The sequence below is a fragment of the Pteronotus mesoamericanus genome, unplaced genomic scaffold, assembly GCF_021234165.1.
Source record: "Pteronotus mesoamericanus isolate MK-2021 breed Mesoamerican mustached bat unplaced genomic scaffold, CSHL_Meso_final scaffold_83, whole genome shotgun sequence".
Taxonomy (NCBI): Eukaryota; Metazoa; Chordata; class Mammalia; order Chiroptera; family Mormoopidae; genus Pteronotus; species Pteronotus mesoamericanus.
The window spans coordinates 1,388,959-1,413,926 of NW_026555328.1; the positions used below are offsets into that span (position 1 = coordinate 1,388,959).

General features: G+C 37.9%; 1 protein-coding gene across 1 annotated transcript; it reads right to left on the reverse strand.

Moving 5' to 3' along the window:
* Window positions 1-883: 883 nt before the first annotated feature.
* LOC129062727 (membrane-spanning 4-domains subfamily A member 7-like) lies at window positions 884-17,589 on the reverse strand. The gene is given in 8 exon segments (XM_054563753.1): window positions 884-1,403; window positions 1,405-1,442; window positions 2,250-2,351; window positions 5,027-5,233; window positions 7,251-7,307; window positions 9,185-9,319; window positions 12,339-12,471; window positions 17,450-17,589. Coding segments are annotated over 7 exon segments (693 nt in total). The 5' UTR covers window positions 12,459-12,471; window positions 17,450-17,589; the 3' UTR covers window positions 884-1,369.
* Window positions 17,590-24,968: the final 7,379 nt, after the last annotated feature.

The window sequence follows — 24,968 nt, forward strand, 5'->3', positions numbered from 1 at the left end:
TTTTGAAGTTTGAACTAGCAGGTTTTGATGATAACTTATATATGATGTGTGAGAGAAACAGGAGAGTCAAAGATGACCCCAACATTTTGGGGAGATGATGTTTTAAAGGAATTTGACAATGGAGAAGACCTGAGGGATGGCTCAATAACTAGACAAGCACAAGAGGTCAAAAGTAACTGTTAAAAATTTTTTTTTAATTTTGCTATAACATAAAAGCAAGAGAACACATGATATATGCACAGAAACAGCATCCAGATCAAGGAAAAGAACATTTCTAGGAAACCACAGGCTCTCTGGATCCCCTTCCAATAATTACCAACAAAGGTAACCATGTTCCCAATTCTAACACTGTATGTTAGTTTTGCTTGTATTTAAAATTTATTTTATGTAAATGGAATTATACAGAATGTACTCGTATACATAGCTTGTATCCCTTGATCATTATCTTGTGGATTTATGTACATGGCTGTGGGAATTGTAGTTTGTTCACTTACAGTGCTGTATAGCGCTTCATCACCTAAACATACCACAATTTTTGTCTCTTCAGCTGTTTATTTGGGTAAACAGCTTTTTTGGAGACTATTATGTGTATGACATCTATAACCATTTTTGTACATGTCATTTGGAAAGCATACATGTGCATTTCTATTGCACATTCCCTTCTGGGACAGGAACCAAGACCTAGACCCAGGGGCAATATTAGAAATATTTATTAGGTAGTTTATGTTATTTATTCCAATATATAATAAAACTGACATTATTTCTATATGTCTAATTTCTTATTTGGTCTAGAATTTAGATGGGAGAGAGCATTGTAATAAATTATAATCTTTGAATCCAGTTATTTAAGGATAAAGGCATTAAATGAGACAGAACATTGTGCTATTATATTTAATTGACAGAAATTTAACTCATTCAATTAACAGAAATTAAGCCATATATTTTTAAGTATTTTTAATTAAAATTTTCCTGCAATCTCAATATCTATTATTTAAGTAATATGCATGTGAAAATAACACAGAAACAGAGCCTGCACAGCCACATAACTTAGCCAATTCACACTGGCACAAGAAGGCAGATTTTCTCTTCTTATGATAGAAAATTAGTTCCTGTTCAGTTTACCCAAAGAAGCTTTTTGATTTTATGGCCATTTTGGAAGACAGACTAATAAAATTTTACTGACCTGGGTTTTTGGAAAATTATTTTCAAGAGCAATAAAATTACTCACACTGACAAACAACGAAACAGTAGCTATTTTTTTTAAAGTTTCTCCAAGAGTCTAAAATAGCTGAATGTTCAGGAAAGTCTAATCACACATTGTCATGAGCACTGGGTTTCTCCTTCTTTTTTTCTCTAAGGTGGAGGGTTCTCATATCCATGATCTTGAAGAAGTCTTTGACACATTTGATACTATCTTGTGACTGAAGAAAAGACAATGAACTCTAGGAAAGATGAAATTTGTTAATAGATATTTAACTCTGACTTTAGAGGCTTTTTTAAAAATTTTATTTTAATGTATTTTTTCAAATACATTAAAGTAGATATTTATAATGCATTCCCCACAAATGCTGCAGAGTAGTAGCTCTCCCAACTTTCATATAATTGCATCACCATTAGTTCAAACAAATGCCATTCTCCAATCTGTTAATTCTGTTACCGTTTTCTGATAAGACTATAATTGAATCGTAATTTATTTATATTCTCTTTCAATATTTCTCCTTTTTTTTCTACTACGGCTTTTAAATAAGAGTTTTCAAAAATTGTAATGTCAAGACCAAAGAAGAAGGAAGGAAAAACATGGGAAAGCATAAACAGAACAGAGGATGTTCTACTAAAAATCGCATCACACCAGCAAGGGAACTGAGTAGGGAGGCAGGTGACTGTTCATGACAAGAGTGAAGAAGTGCAAGTTCCCAGTCTCAGCCCATTAGTCTGTACCATTCATTTTCCATGTGTTTTTATCCAAGCCTTGATTCTTTTATAAGGGACTGGCGCAAGTGATTTCTAAAGTCATCTAGCTTCATATTAAGCAATTCTCTAGCTGGTTTGCTACCCAATAGGCACCAAGTGCTCTCAGATGACCAGAGTGTCATCACAAAGGAGACTATTGATTGAACTCTTTTCTCACTATAAAATTTGCCTTCCATGCAAACCCAATGGCCAATAATGGACTTCTCTTTTAGACCTGGATCATCATAGCTCAAATCTTGGGACCCACCAAGTGTCATGGGACACATCAGAGTACTCACCCCAGGGTTGTTGGAGTAGCCTTCTTTCCACCAAAAGATAAAAGAGTATACAGCTAGCAAGAGCTCCAGCACAGTGACAATAAGCATCACCACCAGCACACCCTGCAAATCAGGACAGGGACAATTGACACACTAAGTGAGCCCTTGCACCTGACTGAGAGGAGACTGGGGGACATGCTAGCAGTGGAGAAAATAAGGGACAGGGAAAATAGTTTAATTCTATCTTTTGCATTCTCTTTTTTGATCTCTTAGCAGAAGAAGAGAAATAAACAGCCACAGTTTCATCTCAGAATCTTGGTCTCCCACATTGTGAGGAAAGAGTATTCCTTCATTTACCTCTACTGGCTTTTCTTTTCTTTTTTCCTTTGTTACTTATTTTTGCCATGATGTTTTTTAGGTGTGGATTTATTTTCATTTACCTCACATTGGTCTCAGTGCGTTCCTTCAGCCTAAAATCTTGCATCTTTCTAAAATTCTGACAAATGTTCAGTGATTTTTCTTCACATAACTTTTCTCTCCCATGGTGTCCCACTGGAGCTCTGTTACATGTGTGTTGAACCTTTTCACTTCACTGTATTCTCCATGTCTTTTAATTTCTCATTCATATTTTCCAAATTTTTTATCTTAATGTGTTATGTTCGGTGTAATTTAATCAGATTTTCATTTCATTTCATTGTTTATTTCTTTGCATATGTTGACTCTGCTATTTAACTAATATGCTAAGCTTTTAATTTAACATCAACTATTATAATTTTCATTTCTAATCATACCATTTACCTCTTTTTCAAATCCACCTGTTCTTTTTTCTCAGTATCATATTCTTTCATTTTAGTTTCAGTTGCTTTTTTTTGTGCATCTTTAATTATTTAAAATATATTGCCACTATAGCCTTTTTCAAATTATTATGTAATCTCTAATTCTTGAGCAACTAACTTTTGTGTTTGTTCCATTTGCTGCTTTTCCTCATTTTTTTCCTTATGTTTTACAAAATATTTTTACTCAGATAATTTCAGCATATGGGTAGTACTGGAGGAAATTCTTTGACATGTGGGAGATTCATAAACTGGATTTATGAACATTTCCTTCGATAGTAATTTTAGGTTTGAATCTGTTAGAACCCTAGGAGTTTTGCTGATCCAGGGAGTTTTTAAGTTAATGCTTTTATTTGAGGTTCCTCCCTTGTATCTGTAATTTTGGATTTGGATACCATAGCTACACAAGACTTGATGAGATGATTTCCTGTTAGAAAACTTATTGGCAGAGTTTCTTGAAGCTCCTTGGGATGTTTGGCAGAGTTTTCCTTGTCTTATTTTCATAAACATTCTGTCTCAGCTCCTAACATTTTTGCAGGGCACTCCATGCACACTGTCTGCTTTCTGTGGAAAATCAAATCCTGCCATGGCATCCATGATCCCAATCTCTAACACCTGTGTTCCTATTTTTTCTGGTCTCAGCTCTCGTTTGTAGTGTGTATTCACCACCTCAAGTGTATTCACGTACATAGAATACACACTCATGACCTGGCTTTAGGGTTTTTCTTAGTTTCTAGAATGTACAATGTTTTTCTTCCTTGATTTTTTTATTCCTCTCACCCTCCCTTCCTTCCTTCTTCTATCCTTAGATATATACTGTAAATATTTTTTAATTTGTTACTTTTGCTCAGGTTATCTTTGTGTTAATAAAGAAAAAGTGAACCTTTGAACTAGCTTAGTCTGCCATGGTACAGCTCCTCTGATATTGCAGGAAGTTCCCTTTGATTCCAGTCATATGAGAACGGGAGGTGGTTTGGTGTATTGACATTAATTTTCATTAAATTAAGCCCCCACTTTCTCAGTGAGGGGATGCCTCCTGCTCCCAATCACATTGCTTTGCGTAATGTCTGACCTGCACCAGGGTTATACTATCTCGGGGCTTCCACATGACAGTTTCTCTCCAGATTGATCTCTTTGCTTTTCCGCTTCCTCAAGCTCCTGGGTCAAAAGGGTTACTTTTGACAACCTCTGGGTCAGATGGGCAGACTCATGGAAGGCTATGAGTCCAAAAACTTGGTGTACATTCTCTGAGATTCACCAGACAGATAGATCCCGAGGAATGTGAGAGAAGTGCGTTGTCTCTCCCCAGCTCCTACTGGGAGGACTCACAAAGGAAGAAATCTTCCTCCTTAACAGGTCAAAGCTGATGATTTCAAAACTCTGAGCCTGTATAAAAAGGATTGACTAAACTAGGATTGTCACCATCAACAGGTGGTGACCATCAAGTTTGGGGGAAAGGAGGCAAGAAAATGCTGCCCAGAGATATTGGCATTTCTGCCAGGAGTCAAATCCATTGGTGGGCCATCTCCTATCCCCTTCTCACTCTCTGCCAGCCAAAATATAATAATTATATGTTTGGGCTTTAGGTTCAAAATCCATATCAAATTAAACGTAGGATACAGTCATCCCAAATCAATGAAATTCAAATAAAGAGGGATATTTCTGGGGTATTTCATTGAGAAAAAAATACCTGTTCTACTAAAGGAGCAGTTTGAGAGTTAAACCTACTGGGATTTAAAAAGAGAGTGCCCATATCCCTTCCTGATTTCTTTTTTTGACTTTGCACAATACATCCCCCATATTAGGCAGTCTACTGAAAGGCCTAATTGAATGACAATTTTTTTCCTTCAATCTGCTTCCAGACATTCAGACCAACAAGGCTAAGGACTACTGAAAAAGCAAGATTATGCAACGGTGGGGGAAAGAGATTTCACATGACAAGATATTCAATCTGAAAGTACTTACTGTTAGACTGACAGCATCCAGGACACAGTCCTCAACTTCATATGTTGAATAATAGTACTCCAAATTAGGCAATGAGGATAGAAGCTCCCATTGTGAGCCACATATCAGAGAGGAACTCCTCAGGACTACCAGGCTGTCAGCAAGGAGGATGAGGCCTATTACAGCGACAACAGAACTCACTGCATTGGACATCAGGCTGCTCAGGGCCTGGAAGAGAAATTTGCACTGGGATCTCATCTCACAAGCAGCATGTGATTCTGTTTCCCTCTATCCACAACACTGCAACGTAGCTTCCTTGGGTCTGTCTCCACTCTAACCAGCACAGTCCTAGTGGGAACTCCCAGTGTTCCATGCATCTCTGTATCCCTCCTCACAATCTAGTTCATTACCTCAGATAATGAGTAAATGTTTGTTAAATGAGAGAATCTGTGAGTAATTCCTACTTTGAGAGAAGGGTTCTGGCCCCTTAACTCTCTGTGGCATGGAAGACAGAAGTGGTATTGCCAGCATCTCCCTTGATTTCTTCAACAGACTTAGAGTCCTTCTCCTTCTAGAAGCTTTAAGGGTTTCTAAAATATGGCCTTTGGTCCCTCCCGGGAAGACCAGTCTATGGCTTTTTCTTCCATAAAGAAGTAGCTACAGAGCAAAGGCAGAAGCACACTATAGAAGTTGGAATACATTCTATCGGTGAGTCAGGCCTATGAAAACCTCATTTACTGCATGTATTCTTGGGTCATAGTCTGCATTTTGAGGAAAGGGGCTCTTATGAGATGTCGTTCCTCTGCAAAGACACAGATGGGCCACACTTTTTACCGACCCCCTTTCTGTGCCAGCACATGCTCTTTTTCTGTTTGAGCATCACTGTAGTGTACTATGCATTGGGGAGGATGGTTTCCCAATCTTCTTATCCCTTGGCCCACTAGCTATATGGCTTCAAGTTGCTGAGTCCCTGAAGAACAGAGTGAATGGGCAGCATCTTGTCCCAAAATTGTCATGTGAACCCACTTATCATCCTGTGTCCCACATGTGGAACCCATATTGTGTCACGTCATCCCAAATGCAGTCTTTTAGTGTATTCAGAGCACTTGGGAAACCACCTCTGAGATCCACATATTCATCTTCCACATTTTTTATTTAAGAAAACTGAATCCCAGAGAAGGAAAGAACCTTTTCACGTACATTAATGGATCAGAGACAAAGTTGGGACAAGAGTATATGTTTCCTGATTCCAAGTCCAGAATCCTGACGCCATCCAATGGTGTGAACTTTTCAAAACACTGTCTATTGGTTCTGGGGTTCAGACTTTAGCTTCAAGTATCAGGAGCATATACCTTGTACATCATGTGTGCTCTCATCCATGGCTAACCAGACCCTGGATCTTCCTAAATCAAGATGTGGTTTTTCCCTAAGTCATCTTTGTGAGTATGCATCAGGGGAGGGGGAATGGTTGCTATGGAGAAGATCAAAGGCCTCAGCTGCTTCCACCCACTACCCCCCAAACTCCTGACCTTTGTCAGGAAAGTGGCTTCAGTATGATAATTTCTTGTTCCTGTAGGAGTGGAGGAGATAGCCAGACAAGATCTAAGCCCACACAGCTCTGCCTTTGTCCATGCCATTGAAGGAAATTGACTCATTATTAGGTAGATTTTTCTAGAAAAAAAGAATCTCTAAGATCTGGCTGGGATGTACCCTATTCAGGGCCAAGATAAGTTTTAAACAATGTGGTGATTACCAAAGGAAAAAAAAGGGGGTATGAGTATTTAGAAGAGCGTAGGGAGGGGATAAATGGTGGTGAAGAGACTTGAGGTGGTGAATACACACTACAATATTCAGATGATGTGTTATAGAATTGTACACCTGAAACCCATATAATTTTATTAACCAATGTCACCACAATATATTCAAAAAAAAAGAAAAAAGTTTTAAAGAATCCTTGGTATATGCAAAAATTTCCACCATGTAAGTAACTGAGGTAAACCTCCATTAAGCTTGGAATATGATCCAGGAGCTCCGTTTTGTAGGGGAAAGAGTACTGGTCCAAAAGGCTAGGAATTTGGGTTTTACTCTTAGCTCTGCCAGCAAACCAGTGGGGAGAACTTGGGCTCCCTCACTCATTCTGAATCTTATTTCCCTAGACACTCAAATGGAGATTTTGAACTGGAAGAATTAACTCTGAAGTTCCTTGTACACAAATCAGCTGAGATTTGACGGTTCTTATACTTACAAAGGACTTAGTTGATTTCTTCCCAGAGACAATAGAGAGGAATCCGGCAATGGCAAACTTTTCAGAAAAGAGAGAAATAATCAATTCATTTCTTTTGTGGAAATGTGTCAATCACTCACTCAATAAGTAATGTAAAACTTTTAGGAGGATAACACTGTAGGAATAGTGTGGGTCCATACTGATAGAAAGACTGCTTTCTGCCCTCAGGATGTTTACATTGACTTTGAGGAGTTGGCAGATGCACAAGGGAATGGATTCATGTTAGTGAAAATCATTATGAGCTCAGGAAACCTGGAGAGGACGTGTGCATGAAGTGAGGAGAGAGCCATAAATTACAAGATTGACTACTAACCCAGGCCTAGTGTCTCATCTACAAATCTCCCTACAACAAAGGTCTAGGGATGTCTGTTTATTGCAACGGGCCACACTTGTCTAGAAGCTATATCTGCAAAGCACTTGATGTGAGATGGAATCATCTGGAAACTCCTTGCTTACAGTCAACTGTTTTTAATAGGTAGGGATCTTTCTTAATTATTCATGTTTATTGTTAGGGCTATGTTTTTTCATCACAGAATCTGACTGTAAATATAGTTCATGCGTGTGGCTCTTCCCTGAATGTGATTGTAAATAGGGTTTTGTTTTCTGGTCTTTTCACTAAACATCATCTGGTAAGCCTTTTCTCATTGAATCATTATTCTTACCTTTCACTGTTCGTAATGTTTTACCATCTAAAGTAATTCCATAGTAAGCATGATGGTATGTTACAATTTTTTTTTACAAGGTTGAAAGACAGGAAGTTGAGAAAGACTGGTGACTTGAAGGGAGAGAAAGATAGGAGCAGCCAGCAGAAGCTCTTGGTGGGGCAAGGCACAGAAACACACGGGCTTCAAGCCATTGGTGTAGGTGGCCTAAGTTAGTCTGGGAGGAAGGTGGGAGATACAGGGTCAGATGTGAATAGTCTTTCATCATAAAGCCCCGGAAGTCAATATTTGATCCCAGTGGTGTTAGGGATTCAGCTGGAGTTAGAAAGATATTCTGAGAAGCTACAGTGTTGTTTAAGCTGTGATTTAGGGATTTGGTTGTCACAAAGAGGGTCCAGCAGGAGTTAATTCTAATATGTAAGCCACAACTACTGGCTAAATAGAAAAGTCAAGGGCAAATTTTGCTTTGGGTGTAGGAGCAGGTCCTTTTTTTGTCCACACAAGGACTGTATCTACACAGAGGTGATGCCTTGGTAAAATTCATCTGCCCAGAATATGTGTCTTTTTCTCCTTTGTAGAGCACACTACAAAAAAAGGGGGGAAGGGGAGGTATGATTAGAACTTTTTGGCTAGTGTCCAAATAAGGGAATCCACTGGGCTCTTCTTTATAAGCCATAAAATGGAAAACAGCAAAAAACCTTTCTGAGTGCTGATGATTGTCTCTTGAACACAAAACAAGAGCATCCCTCCTTCCCATGAATTTTACCATTGCTGGTTTAGTCTTCTGAAAACCTGGGTCATCTACCAATGGTGCTCATTTTATTTTAAAAATAACCTTTTTACTCTGTACCTGACAGGTGAATTATTCTTAAACTGGAGCAAATCCCATGGCCTCATCTGAGGCCCAAAGAAGGATGTAAAAAAATCTTCCACTTTTCTTGAGGCATAATGTAAGCCCAGTGTAAAAGATGCTGGTATGTCCATTGCATTACCCACTTGCCTTCTGTCCCATCCATTCACTCCCTGGGATGCTCACCCAGGATGGCAGATTAAGCCCCTCTCTGCTCTTCCTGAATTGCAGAGACATGAAGAGGGACAATAACAGAGGGCAAGCTGAAGACCTTAGCCTTTTCCTCCTCTCTCCCCTCCTGTTGGGACTGAGTTACTCCATGACTTAGCACCCCGTCAGCATTTATAAAGCATATCCCCTCTTGAAGACCCCACTCTACTCACACACAGAGCTCCTAAAAGCGGGTACCAGACCGTCGACATGGTGGAAACTGCTGGCTTGAGGTGGGAAGAGTAGGGAGAAGAAGCCAAAATGGCCCCCAAACTTAAAATCAGCAGGCAACACAGGATCTGGATACTCTACAAGAAACAAGAGATAAAATGCTAGAATACAACTTTAAGTAGATAAAGGTGGCTTTTGCATGTACATTGTGAATTATAAAAAGTCCTAAAATGTTAAAATTTGTCATACTAAAAAGGAAAAAAAATGTGTTACAGAGCTTCAATAGACGATCTCTAAGAGAAATTCATGTGTTACTAACAACTTTTGTTTTCTAATAAGATAATTTAACTAGCAAATCAGGATGTGAGTATATGTGCATTTTAACTTTTTTTTGAAAAAGCTAATTGACAAATTTTTTATGATTCTAGGAGAAGTAGGCAGAGAAAATTTTTTTCTGGACAACAGTCCAGTCAGATAGATATAGAAAGCAAACTTACCAAGGAGTGTCAATAAAGGGCTCGATTTCAATGGAAATAAAATAGAGCAGGAATTCTTTAGTGCTGTAATTCATATTATCTTGTTCATCATTGGATTTTAATAATAATTACTATTTTTATGACACCCATGATGATAACATGTTATACTTCTGGCTATTCATCTCATCTTATTCAAAGATAAGAAAAATGAGGCACCAGGAGTTAAAATAACTTGTACAAACCCATACAAATGGCTGAGTGGAAGAACTAGGATATAGGCCTTGTTAGTTTGATCTAGAGCCCACACTCTTACTCACTGTTTAATGAATATGCAGTTGAATGATGAAGCAAACATAGGAGAAATAACCTAAAGTCAAGAGAATTCAACCATTCAAACAATTAATTTATTGAGTATCTATTGTATGCCAGGCATCAGGGGAACAAAGCAAACAAAAATCACTGCCCTTTGACATGTATTATATGCTTTACAATGACTTCCTTAGGAAGTAGCATGAGTTAAGAGCAAAGTAGTAAGAAATGAGACATGAGAAGTACTGTGAGCATGATGCAAGCAAGGTAGGGCTTTGAGGGCTATTTTACCAACTCTGTCTTTCATTTTGAGTAAAAAGGAAAGCCCTTTGGATAATTTTGAGCAAAAAGATTACATGATTTAATTTCTATTTTCAAAAGGTCATTCTACATGCTCTGTTAAGAATAGTTAGTAAGAAAACAGAGCGAGGAGATCATCAATAAGGAGAGTATTGCAATAATTCTCATGTGAGATGATTTGACTTGAAAGAAAATTTGATAGCACAAATAATGAGGAGTAATTGGATTCTAGATGTACCATGAAGATTAAACCTATAGGATTTGCTGAAAGTTTGAATGTCGATTACAAAAGAGAAGAATGAAGGTTGTCTAGAAGCTATATCTGCAAAGCACTTGATGTGAGATGGAATCATCTGGAAACTCCTTGCTTACAATCAACTGTTTTTAATAGGTAGGGATCTTTCTTAATTATTCATGTTTATTGTTAGGGAGAAGAAGCCAAAATGGCCCCCAAACTTAAAATCAGCAGGCAACACAGGATCTGGATACTCTTTTGGCTTCTTCTCTTGTAAACAGAAACTTCACTGGAAGGAGTGGCAGTGATTGAGGAGTTAATTTCATGAAGGGAAAAAGGTAAATTACATGGAAGAGTGAAAGAAGTAGGAATGCACTGAATTTGTCTTTATCTCTTAAAGACCATGAAGATGTCATTTTTTTTCCTTCTAGCTGCACTGTTCCCTGATTATTCTAAGTGTGTAAAATAGTACCTGGCATACTGAAGGTGCTCAATTAATGGTAGAGGAATAAATAGATATATTTACAATATCCCTTATTGATTGCTGAAGCAAATGAAATGTGTTTGTAATTCTAGGCTATGTGTAGGCTAGACTGTAGGGTGCATCAGCTGAAAGGACAAGGGATTTCTTCTGAGGGAAAAAGACAAGTCAGCATGGCATCAGTTAGTTGAAAGAAGTTAATCAAAGAGTTAACATTGGTAAATAACAGTAGAATAACAAACATTAATTGGCTTTAGTTTCAAGCAACATATTCATCAAATGATTTTTCTAAGGATGGTCACTTTTGAAATTTGCCAATGCATCATTTAATGTTCTGATTATTTTTAGGTTTATAAAGTGAACAATCTTCTATAATCGTAATTCTCCTATAAATCCTCAATTATTCCTACTGTTAAAATTACCTTGAGAAAAACCCTCTTGAAGTTTATGAATGACTATAATTACTTGAAATAATTATTCATTTTCAGTGTTTAAAATATAAATAACATTTTTAAAAATATCACTTTGGGTAGAAGACTGACTTAGGATTTTTCAAATGATAAATAAAAAGAACAATTAAAAATTTTTAAAGTGAGATTGAGTTACCTAGTAAGATGACATGAGATTCTAAAACAGGAGTAGAGATGAGAGGGAAAGTTCGATCTAGAAGTGTTCTTGAGAAGCTAAGACGACACTGCCATCACTTCTGTGCCTAGAAGTGAGGACTGCAGTGGAAGGAGTTCTTTTAAGGCTAGATTTCTCTTTGCACTATAGAAGAAGAGGCCTTTGAGAAAAATTAAAAACTGTGGAATAAAGAGGATTATGTTGTTAACTGACCCTGAATTCCAGAGGGGACGACAGAACAGGGGTTGAGTATGAGTTGGGTCCTAAAGGAAGATATTCAGAACCATGAGGGGATTAAAGTCCTGGATCTGAAGGATGATGATGACCTTAGACACTGGGGTGTCTTATAGTGACTCAGGTGAACAGGGAGACAGTGTTTCGTGAAATTAGTCCAGATCCCCTTGCTTCAGAACGTTTAAGAAATGAGCTTAAAGCAAGATGATCTAATGTAATCATATTGAGTAAAGTCATATGGTTAAATCAATATCTCTAACTATATTAAGGAGAATTTACAAGAGATTTCAGGTAGGAAAAACCCAGATGTTTTTGTTAGTTTGCAGAAAGGCCTGGGGAGGACACAGTCTCCCCATAAAGCCCCCGTTCCATGTCTCAATGAGCCTGGAGTCAGACAGGAATACATGAGATACTCTCCCAGGCCCATTGGAAATCTGTAGTAGGGATACAGTCACAGTATTTCCCCCAGAGTTCTCCATATAATGAGGTGGACTTACTCCAAGGACTGTGGCTTCTGTTTGGAGATCATTCTGCAGTTTATCTTCTTTTGTGGGGGTATCGGGGTCCTTTGGAGAGAAGGACTCAAAGGTGTCCTTGGTCTTGGACTGTGATAACATGATGCTGATGATGCTGAAAGAGGCAGTAATCTCCGTTAGGACACAAGGTTTTGACTTCGTGCCATGAAACCCCCGGGGACCAGGCTTTACAAGAATTTAAGATTGTTCTCCATTGTCCAGAGGATGACCTGTCCTTCAGGAACAAAACTGAATTTGGGGAGCAGGGGAAGTGTTGGAAAGCTGGCATACTTGACACAGTCTAACCATCATGGACAGGAAGAATGTCCCTGGTAGAAAACTGCAAATGAACATTTGGAGGTCTCACACAACTGAGAGACGGACAATTCACATAGAACTTGCTTGGCAGCCTTGAGCATATCCTTTCACTCACCCTCCAACAATCTCTTCTTCCAGCTTCTCTTCCTCCTGTACCTCTGCTTCACCTGTGGTGCATTCCCACACAACGTCTCCCAGAATTCTACCTTTATGCTACACCTATACTGCCTGCTCAGGCTTCCATCATTCTCTTGAATTTCCTTTCCATTAAGATGTTGACTGATCTTACTCCACATCCCTTTTCTGTACCACCTGGAATGACCCTCTGCCTATATTAGCTTAAAATTTGTTAATATAAACATTTATTTAACTCCTGATGAATTCTAGGCACTAGGCCGTAGTAGATCTAATTCTTATAACAACTGAGATGTTATTAAATCTATTTCATACATTAGAAACTCAGGACTAATTAAGTTCACTAGATAAAATAGTCACACAAAGCACTTAACCTGGTACATAGAAAGTATTAAATACATGGTAGCAAATGTAATTATTAATTAACCTGTATTTGCATAACCAGAAAGTGTGTGAACCAAGTTGATCTGGCTCTGAAGCTTGTGCTATTTTTTTCATTAACACATTAATTTTCCTCATCTCCCCCTTTCTTCCTTCCCAATGTTGGCAGTTCCAGTGTAGACTCAAGCAGTAAGCTGTCTGCTGTCCATCAGCATGGCAGCGTTGCTGGGCCTTTGTGGCGTCAGCAGCAGAGTTCAGACACTGGGCTGTTCCCCAGATCTGTTCTCAGCACAATGTTCTCCCTCTTGAAGGCCATAGTTTGAATAAAGGCTTATGGTTCTGATGGTGCCACAGTTCTGTTCCTTGACACTTCACCTCAATGGTTCCAGGCTCTCTTGGAGAATGCAACATACAAATACTGGAACTGGCATCCACAATCTTGTTACTAGTTGGAGAGCCAGGAAAAGTCACTGGGCTGGGAGTCACAGCTTCAGCACCTAGTTGCACATCTGAGCATGTGTTTTGGGGTCCAGCCCTATGCTTATGTTCTGTAGCCACCAATCATTACTAAAATACCACAGGCAAGTTATTTTAGCCACTTCATAGGTTTGTGATAAGGGTTACATAAATGAGATGATGCGCGTAAAAGATTCAACACAGAGTGGTGGATGAACTCTCAGTACATATTAGTTATATTTAAAACTCATTAGAATTTCTGCTGGGACTATACCCTAAGAATACCAAAGCGCCAATACAAAAGAACCTATGCACCCCAATGTTCATAGCAGCACAATTGACAATAGCCAAGTGTTGGAAGCAACTAAATGCCCATCAGTAGATGATTGGATCAAAAAATTATGGTACATATAAACAATGGAATACTATGCAGCAGAAAGAAAAAAAGAACTACTAAACTTTGCAACAGCATGGATGGAACTGGAGAGTATTATGCTAAGCGAAATAAGCCAGGGGGCAAAAGACAAATACCATATGATCTCACCTATGAGCAGAACCCAACCAACAAAACAAAGCTGCAAGGAAAATAAGACCAGCAACACTGAAAGGAGAAGAAATCAACAGAGACAAGAGGGAAGGAGGGAGGGGGGGCAGGGAAAAGGAAGGGAAGGGGAAAGTCAAGGAACATATAGCAAGGACTCATGGACAAAACCAAAGGGGAAGAGCTGAGGGAGGGAAGGAGGGGAGGGGCAAGAGAAAGTGGTGGGGAGTGGGCAGAGACAAATGTATTTGAAAAAATAAATTAAAAAAAAAGAATTTCAGCTCTGATATTTACTAGCTGACCGCAAGCAGGTTATTTCCCCTTCATTCATCTTCAGTTTTCTTACCTATAAAATAGCATCACAAAGAATTCTTGGGAGGAGTGGAACGAGGTGATCACATGAGTGCTCTTTGTCATGCCTCTATAGTCTTGACCAGGTGCTCCATAATACTCAGTGAGAGGTCCGTGACCTCTGCCCCATTTCTACTCCTACATCTATGCCTTGGTCAAGTTTCTCATGCTCTCGGGGCACTGAGTACCTTAATGAAAGAGTCATTAAAATAAAAGTCTCCTTGTCTATGGAAATAATGATCATGTGGGGGGATTTTGGAACCTGTGCAGAAGTTTAGGTGAAGTTACATGGACAAGGAGAGAAAAAGTGTTGGCACCAAATCCTCACACTAGAACTGGGGCGAGGATCTTGCTGATGGACCAGGCCCTTTCCAGCACATCTTTAAAGCCAGGGAAGTAGAAAACTAATCATATTTGGAGAGATTCTAGGTGTCAAAACCAAATATGTTTCTGGTAAAATGAGAATAATTCCTGGCAATATTAAGCACCTACTATGAGTCTGGCACTGTATTAAGAACTTTGCATGGGGTTTCATTTAGTCTACACAATGACTCTCTGACATACTATTTTTCCTTGATTTCTCAGATAAAAATAAGGCTTAGAGACAGTTTGCACAAGATTGTATATTTAGCATGTAGTGAAGGCAAGAATTTAATCCCGTCAGGCTGATGCCAGAGCTCTTCTATGCCCTGTAGTTCTAGGCCTGCCCATGGAGCCACACATAACCCTCAGCCCCTGTACCCTTTCCTTCCCCTCCTATAGCTATAGTCCACTGGTTGCCAGATCATCTGCTCCATGTTCACCCACAGCAACATTTCTGACCTTAGGGAATGTGGGTTGATGGTCTCTAACTCCGGAATTGTTCCCATACTCTGGTAACTTGGCTTTTTCCTTGCTCCTGTGGTTTAATAACCCACATATCCCATGTAGACCTCTCCTTATTTCTAGCCTTAGTAACCAGTCTTTCAAGGTGCATCCATCTTATCACATATTGCAAGATTTCCTTCTTCTTTTAAGGGTAACCTTAGGACATTGTGTTAAGTGTGATAAACCAGTCACAGAAGGACAACTACTGTATGATTTAACTTATATAAGGCATAGGAAATAGTCAAACTCATAGAAGCAAAGGCTAGGATGGTGGTTGCCAGGATCAGGGGGAGGAGGAAATGGGGATTTTTTTGTGCAACATGAATAAAATTTCAATTATTCAAGATAAATTCTAGAGATGTGTTGTACAACATTGTACCTATAGATAGCAATTCTGTATTGTACATTTAAAAAACGGCCAAGAGGGTAAATATTTTATTAAGTATTTTTACTATGTAAAGAAGTAAAGTTGGAAAGAAAGAAAACCAAAGACTGCCCCCAACTTCAGGATTAAAGAAAAGTCTCTGTACTTCTGAATTACTTTTTGTATTTTTCAGTTCTCATACTCAAGAACTAGAGAATGCGTTTGATTCTAAACCTGAAGTTAGGACCTGGAACCTGAGTTGGTAGCCTCTAGCTCACTGTACTCTTGGGTACGATGTACACTTATTTTTTAAGTATTTCTGTCTGTTTTGTTTAAAAGAGTGCATAGCATTGCAAATACAATCAAAAAGGGAATAAGAGTTGAAGAAGAAGATAAAAAATTTCCTTAAATCTTAACTATCATGCAATATCTATTTCATGCATATCCTTTATATTCTCTTTTTCTCCTTCTTCATTTTTGTCTTCTCTTTCTTTATGTGTTTATGTGCATTCATAATTCTACATAAACAGAATCATTTTTCCATGTTATTTACAAGTCTTTTTGCACTCAACATTATTCTGTGTATATCATTGACACTAATACATATAGATAATAACAATCCTAAATTTAAAAGCCAAACAGGGAATTCTGACACGTGCTATAACATGGATGAACCTTGAATACAATATGCTAATTGAAATAAGCCAGTCCTGAGAGGACAAATATTATATGATTATACTCCCATGAGGCAGCCAGAGTACTTAAATTCATAGAGACATATAAAACTGAAAGCAACAAATGAACAAACAAGAAAATGAATGAAAATGCATAGACACAGACAACCGTATGGTTGTTACCAGAGAGAAATGGGGTCAGGGGGTAGTAAAGGGTAAAGAGTGTTGAATATGTGGTGATGGAAGATTTGACTTTGGGTGGTGAGCTCACAATGCAATATACAGATGATGCATCATAGAATGTACCCTTGAAATCGGTATAATCTTATTAATCAATGTCACCCCATAAATTTAATTTTTTTAAAAATGTAGAATGATGGTTACAGGGGGCTGGGAGGAGAGAGGAACATGGAGTTACTGTTTAATGGGCGCAGAGTGTCCGACTGTGGAGTTCAGTCATGGGGATGGTTTCACCAGAAATCTCCTTACTGATGTCATCATCTCCAAACTCCACAGACTGAGAAGGATCCTTGGTCCTTCCACATTCATCACATGGAGACAAACTGGAGGTGGTCTCCAACTTTTCAAGACAGTTCTAAAATCCCAACTTGGGAGAAAAATCATAGCTTGGAGTACAACCTCTCTGCACACAGCAATTTTCTCTATGACAGAATTAGAATGGAACAATGGGGTCTTAATGCAGGATTTACGATAATCTAATTGCAGTTTTTATTGAGAGCATATTTCGTATAAGACTGAGCAACACATCCGGAAATGCAAAGGACTATAGAAAATTACCACCTCAAAGCATGAAAGAAACCTAAGGATGGTCTCACCCAGTTCTCATATTTAGAAAGTGAGTAAACTGAGGCCCAAAGAGGGAAATTGACTCACCAATCCATGCATCTAGTCATCAGCAGAGACGAGGCCAGAATCTAATTCCTGGCTGTCTGTTAAAAAAAAAAAAAATCACCCCCAAAATTCATGATCAAATCAAGGTGCCTACCTTTCTTTGCAGCCCAAGCCTGTGTGCTGTGGCTGGTGGGCCAGGTCACCTCCGGGAAGCTCTCAGCCAGAGCTTCCCACTGGCTGTTCCTGCCAGAATGATCTTGCTGCTTTGCTCTCCAGCCTCTGAGACTTCCTGTCTCAGGGTAATATTTATGATTACACAAGAGTCTCGCTGTACTTATTTACAGTTGATTTATTAAAATAACTCTGCTTCCTCTTTCTAAATTTCAAGATCTGGAGAGTGATACAAATGAGAAGTAAACACGCAAGTAAAAGAGCTTGTGAAGACTAGTGAGTTGCACGGCTCCATTTAGAATTCACTTCCCACCTTCCTATTGGTGATTTAACTAGTTCCTTTTAGCCTGAATTTTCTTACCTACTAGATGGGAATGGATAACAATATTTCCACTATATGGCTGTTGCGAAAACTAAAGAGAAAGGATGTAAAGCACTAATGAAAAGTAGGCACTCAATAACTAGTCATAATAGTGATGTTAACTTTGAATTTGGAAGAATTTATTTTCCCATGTCCCAAGCTCTGGAAAACCTGAGAGCAACCTAACTGGAACTGCCTTTTGACCCAGCAATCTCATTTCTGGGTATATATCCAAAGAAACCCAAAACACTAATTCAAAATAACAAGTGCATCCTTATGTTCATTGCAGCATTATTTACAATAGCCAAGATCTAGAAGCATTCCAAGTGCCCATCAATAGATGAGTGGATAAAAACATGGTGGCACACATATTCAATGAACTACTTCTTGACCATGCTGTCCTTTATGCAAAAGTGTTTTACTGTCTGTACTCTGAAGGTAAGAATAAAGAAGATTCTAGAGAATCTATGCACAAATTGAGTGGGTGTGATTTACTTGTTCATAGGACACCTCTTTTTGAAAAATTAGCAATTAACACATTTGTACCTCATTATGCAGTTATAAAAATAAAGATTTTTTTCCCTAAAAACTCAGATGAGGCAAAAACGTTGCCACCTAGATTACCGGTTCTATCCTCTATATTCTCAATCCTCTTGAAAAAAATATTAATTTTAACATATTATGTATATTTAAATACACCAGTATTTAATATTTTTAGATGACAATGTAATTTAGAACATTGCTTTTTTTTACTCTTAAAAATAAGACATTTTATCAAAATCATATAACAATGGATTTTCTCTAGCTTGATTTTATCCTCTAATTTCAATGCTATGAGAGACAAAGCTGTTGAATATAAGCACAAAAACTGAACTGTGTCATTATTGATCTTTGTATCTATGAATTTAAATTATTTTAAAATGGCCATGTTAATAAAGATTTTAAATTAATTTCTTCTGTTTAATATTAGTACACCCTGATAGTAGTCCACTATTCACATAATTTGTGGTAATTGTCTGAATGTGAGTCCATTTTTATTAAGGCTTTAGTTATTACAACCCAATTTCATTTGACACAATGTTTACATTTATATAGCATTCAATGTTTAGTGTGAGGAGTGATCATTTATCCAATTTAGAAGATATGTAAGGAATTTCAGGAAGCTTCAATTAATTTGATTTCAAACCTGAGTAATATAATCATTGAAGTCCCCAAACACAAAAATATTGACAGGCTCCTATGGTTCTCTATTCTTGATAAACTTAGGGAGAGGACAGATAACTGTCTTTAAAATTGAATTTAAGCAATCTTTTCCAAGAATTTGTCATAATTAGGAGAGTTAAGTAAATTTTGCACATATTTTTTCCTAAACCAAGTACCACTCACACTGTTATAACCTCTGTTGTTACTGTCTGTTAAAAAGTAGCTTAATACAAAAGAATCTCTTCAAACAGGCCTGAAACCAATGTGCATTTCTTTATATCTTATCGTCACCAGATCATTGTCCACTTCCTTTAACTAAAACGACATTGTTCCTTTTTTGTGTGCTTAATTTTTTCCTTTTTCTTCTGAAAGTCCCTGATACTTGTTATTCTAAATTTTTACAAACTCTAAGAAGTCTCTAGAAATCAACAGTGTTTCATTAAATTTGAGAGACTTTATAATAAAGTTAATTTCCCTCTACAGATAGGTAAAAATGCCTTTATTCTTTTTTAGCATTGTTTATGCCACCAGGGATAATTCTTATACATCTAAGGAGAAAAACATTAATAGATAGTAGGTATTATTTCTTTAATTCTTTGCAGCTCAGCTCACTATCCACAGCACTGGAGGGCTTCTCTTACCCACATATCTTCACAGGAGACAATAGATCATTCTGGTGGCACTAAGTGGATTCTCCCTTCATGTGAAAGAGGATCTGTGATTTTGAACTGGAAGTTTTGAAAACATGCACATATGATAAAATCACACAGCTGATTATCCTACACTTTTTATGTTGAATGAACAAATGGGAAGCCATTTAGCTGATGACTACAGAATCTACCTGGGCTGATATGACCCCTGTAAATATGGGAAGCCACAAAGACCAGCAGAACCAAAAAGACATAAAAAATAACAGACATAGACTTACATGCAAATAATACCTTCACCCCAAAAAACACAACGCAAATAATACTGCTGCCACAATTTCCGTAAGATCATTCACACAATAACTGTACAAGCTAGAAATTGAATCTTGTTCTTCATCTTCTAAGCCCATTGCATTTTCCATACATGAAAATTTCACATGAACAAACTGAGGTGTCCCTAGTCCTAGAACAGGCAATGTGCTAGCTAAATCCGTGGTCTCCCTCACAATTGCATTTGTAGATAATTAATTGCCTACACCGTGACCTACTTATATCCAGAGTCACCTGGAGATATTTTGATGTAGTTACAGGTAAAAGCATTTATGAAACCCTGAGAATCCAAACTGGTGTAACGCTATCACCCTTACCTTCAAGAACTAGCCCATTTTTGCGCTACTGATACATGTTCTCTTATTAACTAATCTTGCTTCTCTAAGAGCATTAAAAATAACTGAAAGAGAACAGACAACATGGAGCCTTGTAGGCGACACACCATGTAAGAAACAACACTGGCCTTGGAGTTAGGAGTTTTAAGTCTGAGTCATAACTCCAGGCAGCCCTGCTTCCTCACCTGCTTAATGCTAAGGATGAACAAAACCAGAGACTCTCTAAGGCCATCCCAACTATAACATTCAATAATGGTGTGTCCCAAAGTGTTGGAAGAAGTACACCAGGTAATTATTAGTGAAGGTCATTATTTTCTCATTTGTACAAACTATTTTTATTCTTTGTAGAGATGCTTATGTTAGTCTATCAAATAGAAATTGCATTTAATTCTTTACCACAGATTCCTAAATACCAAAGCCTAGGAAATTAGAGTTATCCAAGAAGTCTGGGGAGGCTGTCTATAGGTGATAAAGATTTATGATATCATCACAGTTTTTTTTAAGATGTTCTTTATTTTATTTTTAGACATAGGGGAAGGGAGGGTAAAGAGAAAGAGAAACATCAGTGTGTGGTTGCCTCTCACACGCCCCCTACTGGGAACCTGGCTTGCAATGCAGGCCTGTGCTCTGGCTGGGAATCAAACTAGCGACCCTTTGGTTTGCAAGCTGGAGCTTAGTTCACTGAGCCACACCAGCCAGGGTTGTCATCAGAGTTTTGGGCTCCTTTGTCTTTCTGCTCAGCTATCCATGGTGCGCTTTCATCCTCACGGGAGCTGTACAGTAGCAAGTTGGACATTTCACCATCATCTTCCCATTCACATTCCCTGTAGGGAAGAGAAGAAAGATACGAAGAGAAGAAGTGATACGTAAATAAGAAATTGACATATTCCCAAGAATCTACCAGCAAAATTTCTGTGAGGACTCACTGGGCCAGAGCCATGTCACAGTGCCATTTATATCCACAAGGAAGACTGGAGAATATTGTCTCTTAGCTGTGCACTATTGCTAAATAAAGTCACCGTCGTTCTGTAACAGAGAGAGCGAGGCCAGAGAGTAAAGAGGCAAATTAAATTATCTTTTAACAGTTAATGTTGAATTTGCAAGATAATTTCTTGGGGAGCTGGGTTCTTCGCATACCTCAAGTAGTCTATCAGCTCATGTGTATATTTAGCTGCAGATAATTGAAAAATTATGAAATGACACATTTAAGATGATTTCTTCCCAAGTTTTTTCTTAAACCAGACAGGGAGTGGATACAGAACTATTTTACCATCATTTTTCAGACGTCATTAAAGTACATTTGGAAGAATTTTATATTTCATCTTTAAACCCCACACACACAGCATCTGTATTATATCAAATTTTAATGATATTTTTAAAAACAAGATATGTTCATCAATTTTCCCCTGGAATTTTAGGCAGCAATTAATTAATATTGTTCATAAAAAGGAACTATGTCTAGGAAATAAATCAAAGTGGAGTGTTGTTTCTTATTACCACTAATTCAACCCACTAAAGCTGATGAATGATTATAAACTTTGGACAACAAGGCTTGTTTTAAACAATTCATTTTTCCCACCCAAAGTACTAGTTTCCAGTCTTCAGTTTGCACAACCAGTAGAAAGTGTCCTGACTTTCCTCCCTAGAGGATACTTAGGGAATTTCCTCTCTGATACTTCCTTACTGGACATGTATATAAACACATAAACTTAGCTTTATTTATTTATTCCTTTTTGGAAAGCTCCATTAATGTTTTTTACTCTGACATGTGTCAAATCATATCAGGTAATGGAATTAAAATTTTATGAACTTTCTGGACAATACACATGTGATTTGAGATTCTTAATATTGGTTCAATTTTTTAAAAGTTATCATTATGAAATGTCATCTTTTTAAGTAAGTGAAATTCAGGTAAAATTTCATCACTTAATTATAATCACATTAATTCTCATCATGAAATAGTCGACTCTATTGTTAGAGATATTTCTCTAAAATGTAACATTTTTTCATTTAAATTACATTTATTTGTGGTTACTGTTTATTGTAACAAATAATATGGCACAGAAACATGCAGTGATGACATTTTATTTTTAAACGTATTTATTTAAGCAGAAACAGTGGGTCCATCAAAATAAGTAATATTACAATTGGTTTACAGTTTTAGTTCTTTAATTATAGAATTTGAGGCTAGAGTGCTTTAAATATCCCAGTTCTTTTTTTCTATTATAGTTAATAGTTAATATTACATTAGTTTCAAGTGTACAGCATAGTGGTTAGACAGTTATATGATTTACCAAGTGATTTCCCCCAATATTTCTAGTACCCGCCATACGTACTTATACAATATTATTGACTATATTCCCTGGGCTGCACTTTGCATCCCCATGATTATTCTGTAACTACCAATTTGTACTTAATCCCTTCACCTTTTCCACCCAGCCTCCCAAACCCTGTCCCTCTGGCATCCCTGCTTGTTCTCTGCATCTGTGAATCTGTTTCTGTTTTGTTTGTTTGTTTATTCTGTTCTTTAGATTCCACATACAAGTGACATCATATGGTATGTGTCTTTCTCTGACTGACTTCACTTAGCATAATATTCTCTAGGTCCATCCATGTTGTTGTAAATGGTGAGATTTTATTCTTTCTGTAAAGCCAAGTAATATTTCACTGTATATATTTACCACAACTTTTTTATCAGCTTATCTATTGATGAGTACTTGGGTTGCTTGCATATCTTAGGTATTATAAATAACACTGCAGTGAACTTAGGGGTGCACATATCTTTTTGAATTAGTGTTTTGGGTTTCTTCAGATAAATACCCAGAAGTGGAATTGCTGGGTCATAAGACAGTTCCATTTTTAATTTTCTGAAGAAACTCCATACTGCCTTCCCACCAACAGTGCATAAGGATTCTCTTTTCTCCACATTCTCACCAGTACTTGTTCGTTGATTTATTGATGGCAGCCTTTCTGACAGATGTGAGGTGATATCTCATTGTGGTTTTCATTTGCATTTTTCTGGTAATTAGTGACATCATTCATCTTTTCCTGTGTCTATTGGCCATCTCTATGTCCTCTTTGGAGAAGTGTCTATTTAGGTCCTCTGCCCATTGTTTAATTGGATTGTTTCCTTTTTTGTTGTTGAATTGGATGAGTACTTTATACACTTTGGATAGAAACCCCTTATCTGATGTATCATTGGCAAATGCCAAATTCTTCTTTAAGGATAATCACATGGTGTTAAGGAATTTAAGAGTTCAGTTCCTAAAGCATGAATATATGCAATATGGAGAACCCAAAAATAATATAGCACTTTCTCTCTTATTTAGATTTTCAAAATCTTTGTGCCTTGTAGTTAAATAAGCAGGACTCACAGAAAAAAAAAGAAAAAAAGAAAAACCTCTTTCCCCCATAGCTGTCTTTTCCAAATGTTCTCAGTGTGCCTAGTTCCTTCCCCTCAGCTTCTAATTTAAAATCTAAGATAAATTACTGACAGTGAGTGAAGAGTTTTCTAGTCACTTCAGTGATTAAAATGTATAGTCTTACGCAAGAATCAAAACTCAGCTGTCATTTACAGTGAAAATGTCTTTTTTCCCTCAGTTTGGGCCTGCTTTACATACGACACTTGTCTAAATGGGGGAAAAGGAAAGTTTGTTCTCCTTTTTCTCTGGCTAGCTTGCTAAGGGGGATTTCTGATTCTTGCTGAGCCGAGGGTAGGAATGAGAAATGCTGAAGAGCAGAAAGTTTCTTTCTTCATTGGTGCTTTCCCAACTTGATGTCAGGCTGGTGAGGGTTGCGTGTCTGGTGGTTCTATCACTGGGATTCATTTGCAACGGTTCCCTCAGAATTCTAAAGCTCTTACTCAGCTAGTTGCACATGGTTCCTCCTTCGTCCCATTCCTGAGCATCCAGCAAAAATATCCAGCCTCAACTTCTTTTTGCTTCCTGCTGGTATCCTTTTGGAGCAAGCTGTAAGACCACCCATCTGGAGTCTCTTTGACATGGCTTGCAGCAGGAAAGGCCATTCTAATACCACCTACCCTTCCTGCATGGTTGTGGCAGACAGGATCTAGGGTGGTTCTAATGATTCCTGACCCCTGGCACTCATGTCTTGTGTGATTGCTTCCCTTGGATATAAGCAAGACAGTGGCTTGCATACTTTTTTAAGATTTTATTTATTTATTTTTAGAGAGAGGGGAAGGGAGGGAGAAAGAAAGGTAGAGAAACATCGAAGTGTGGTTGCTGCCCATTCATCCCCTACTGGGGACCTGGCTGGCAACCAAGGCATGTGCTCTGACTAGGGATTGAACCGGTGACCCTTTGGTTCACAGGCTGGCGCTCAATCCACTAAGCTACACCAGCCAGGGCTGTGGCTTGCTTTGAAACAATAGAATACAGCAAAGGTGGAAGAACATAATGAGATTATGTGGATGTGGTTACATGACTGCATTGCAGGAGGTTGTAGCATCTGTCTCTTCCTCTTCCTTGCTGACTTTGAGAAAGTAGGCAGCTCTAGTAAGGACTCTATGCCACAAGGAATGGTGGACAGCTTTTAGGAATTGAGAGTGGCCTCTAGCCAACAGCCTACAAAGACCTCCAGTAAACGCCAGCAAGAAAATTGGTGGAA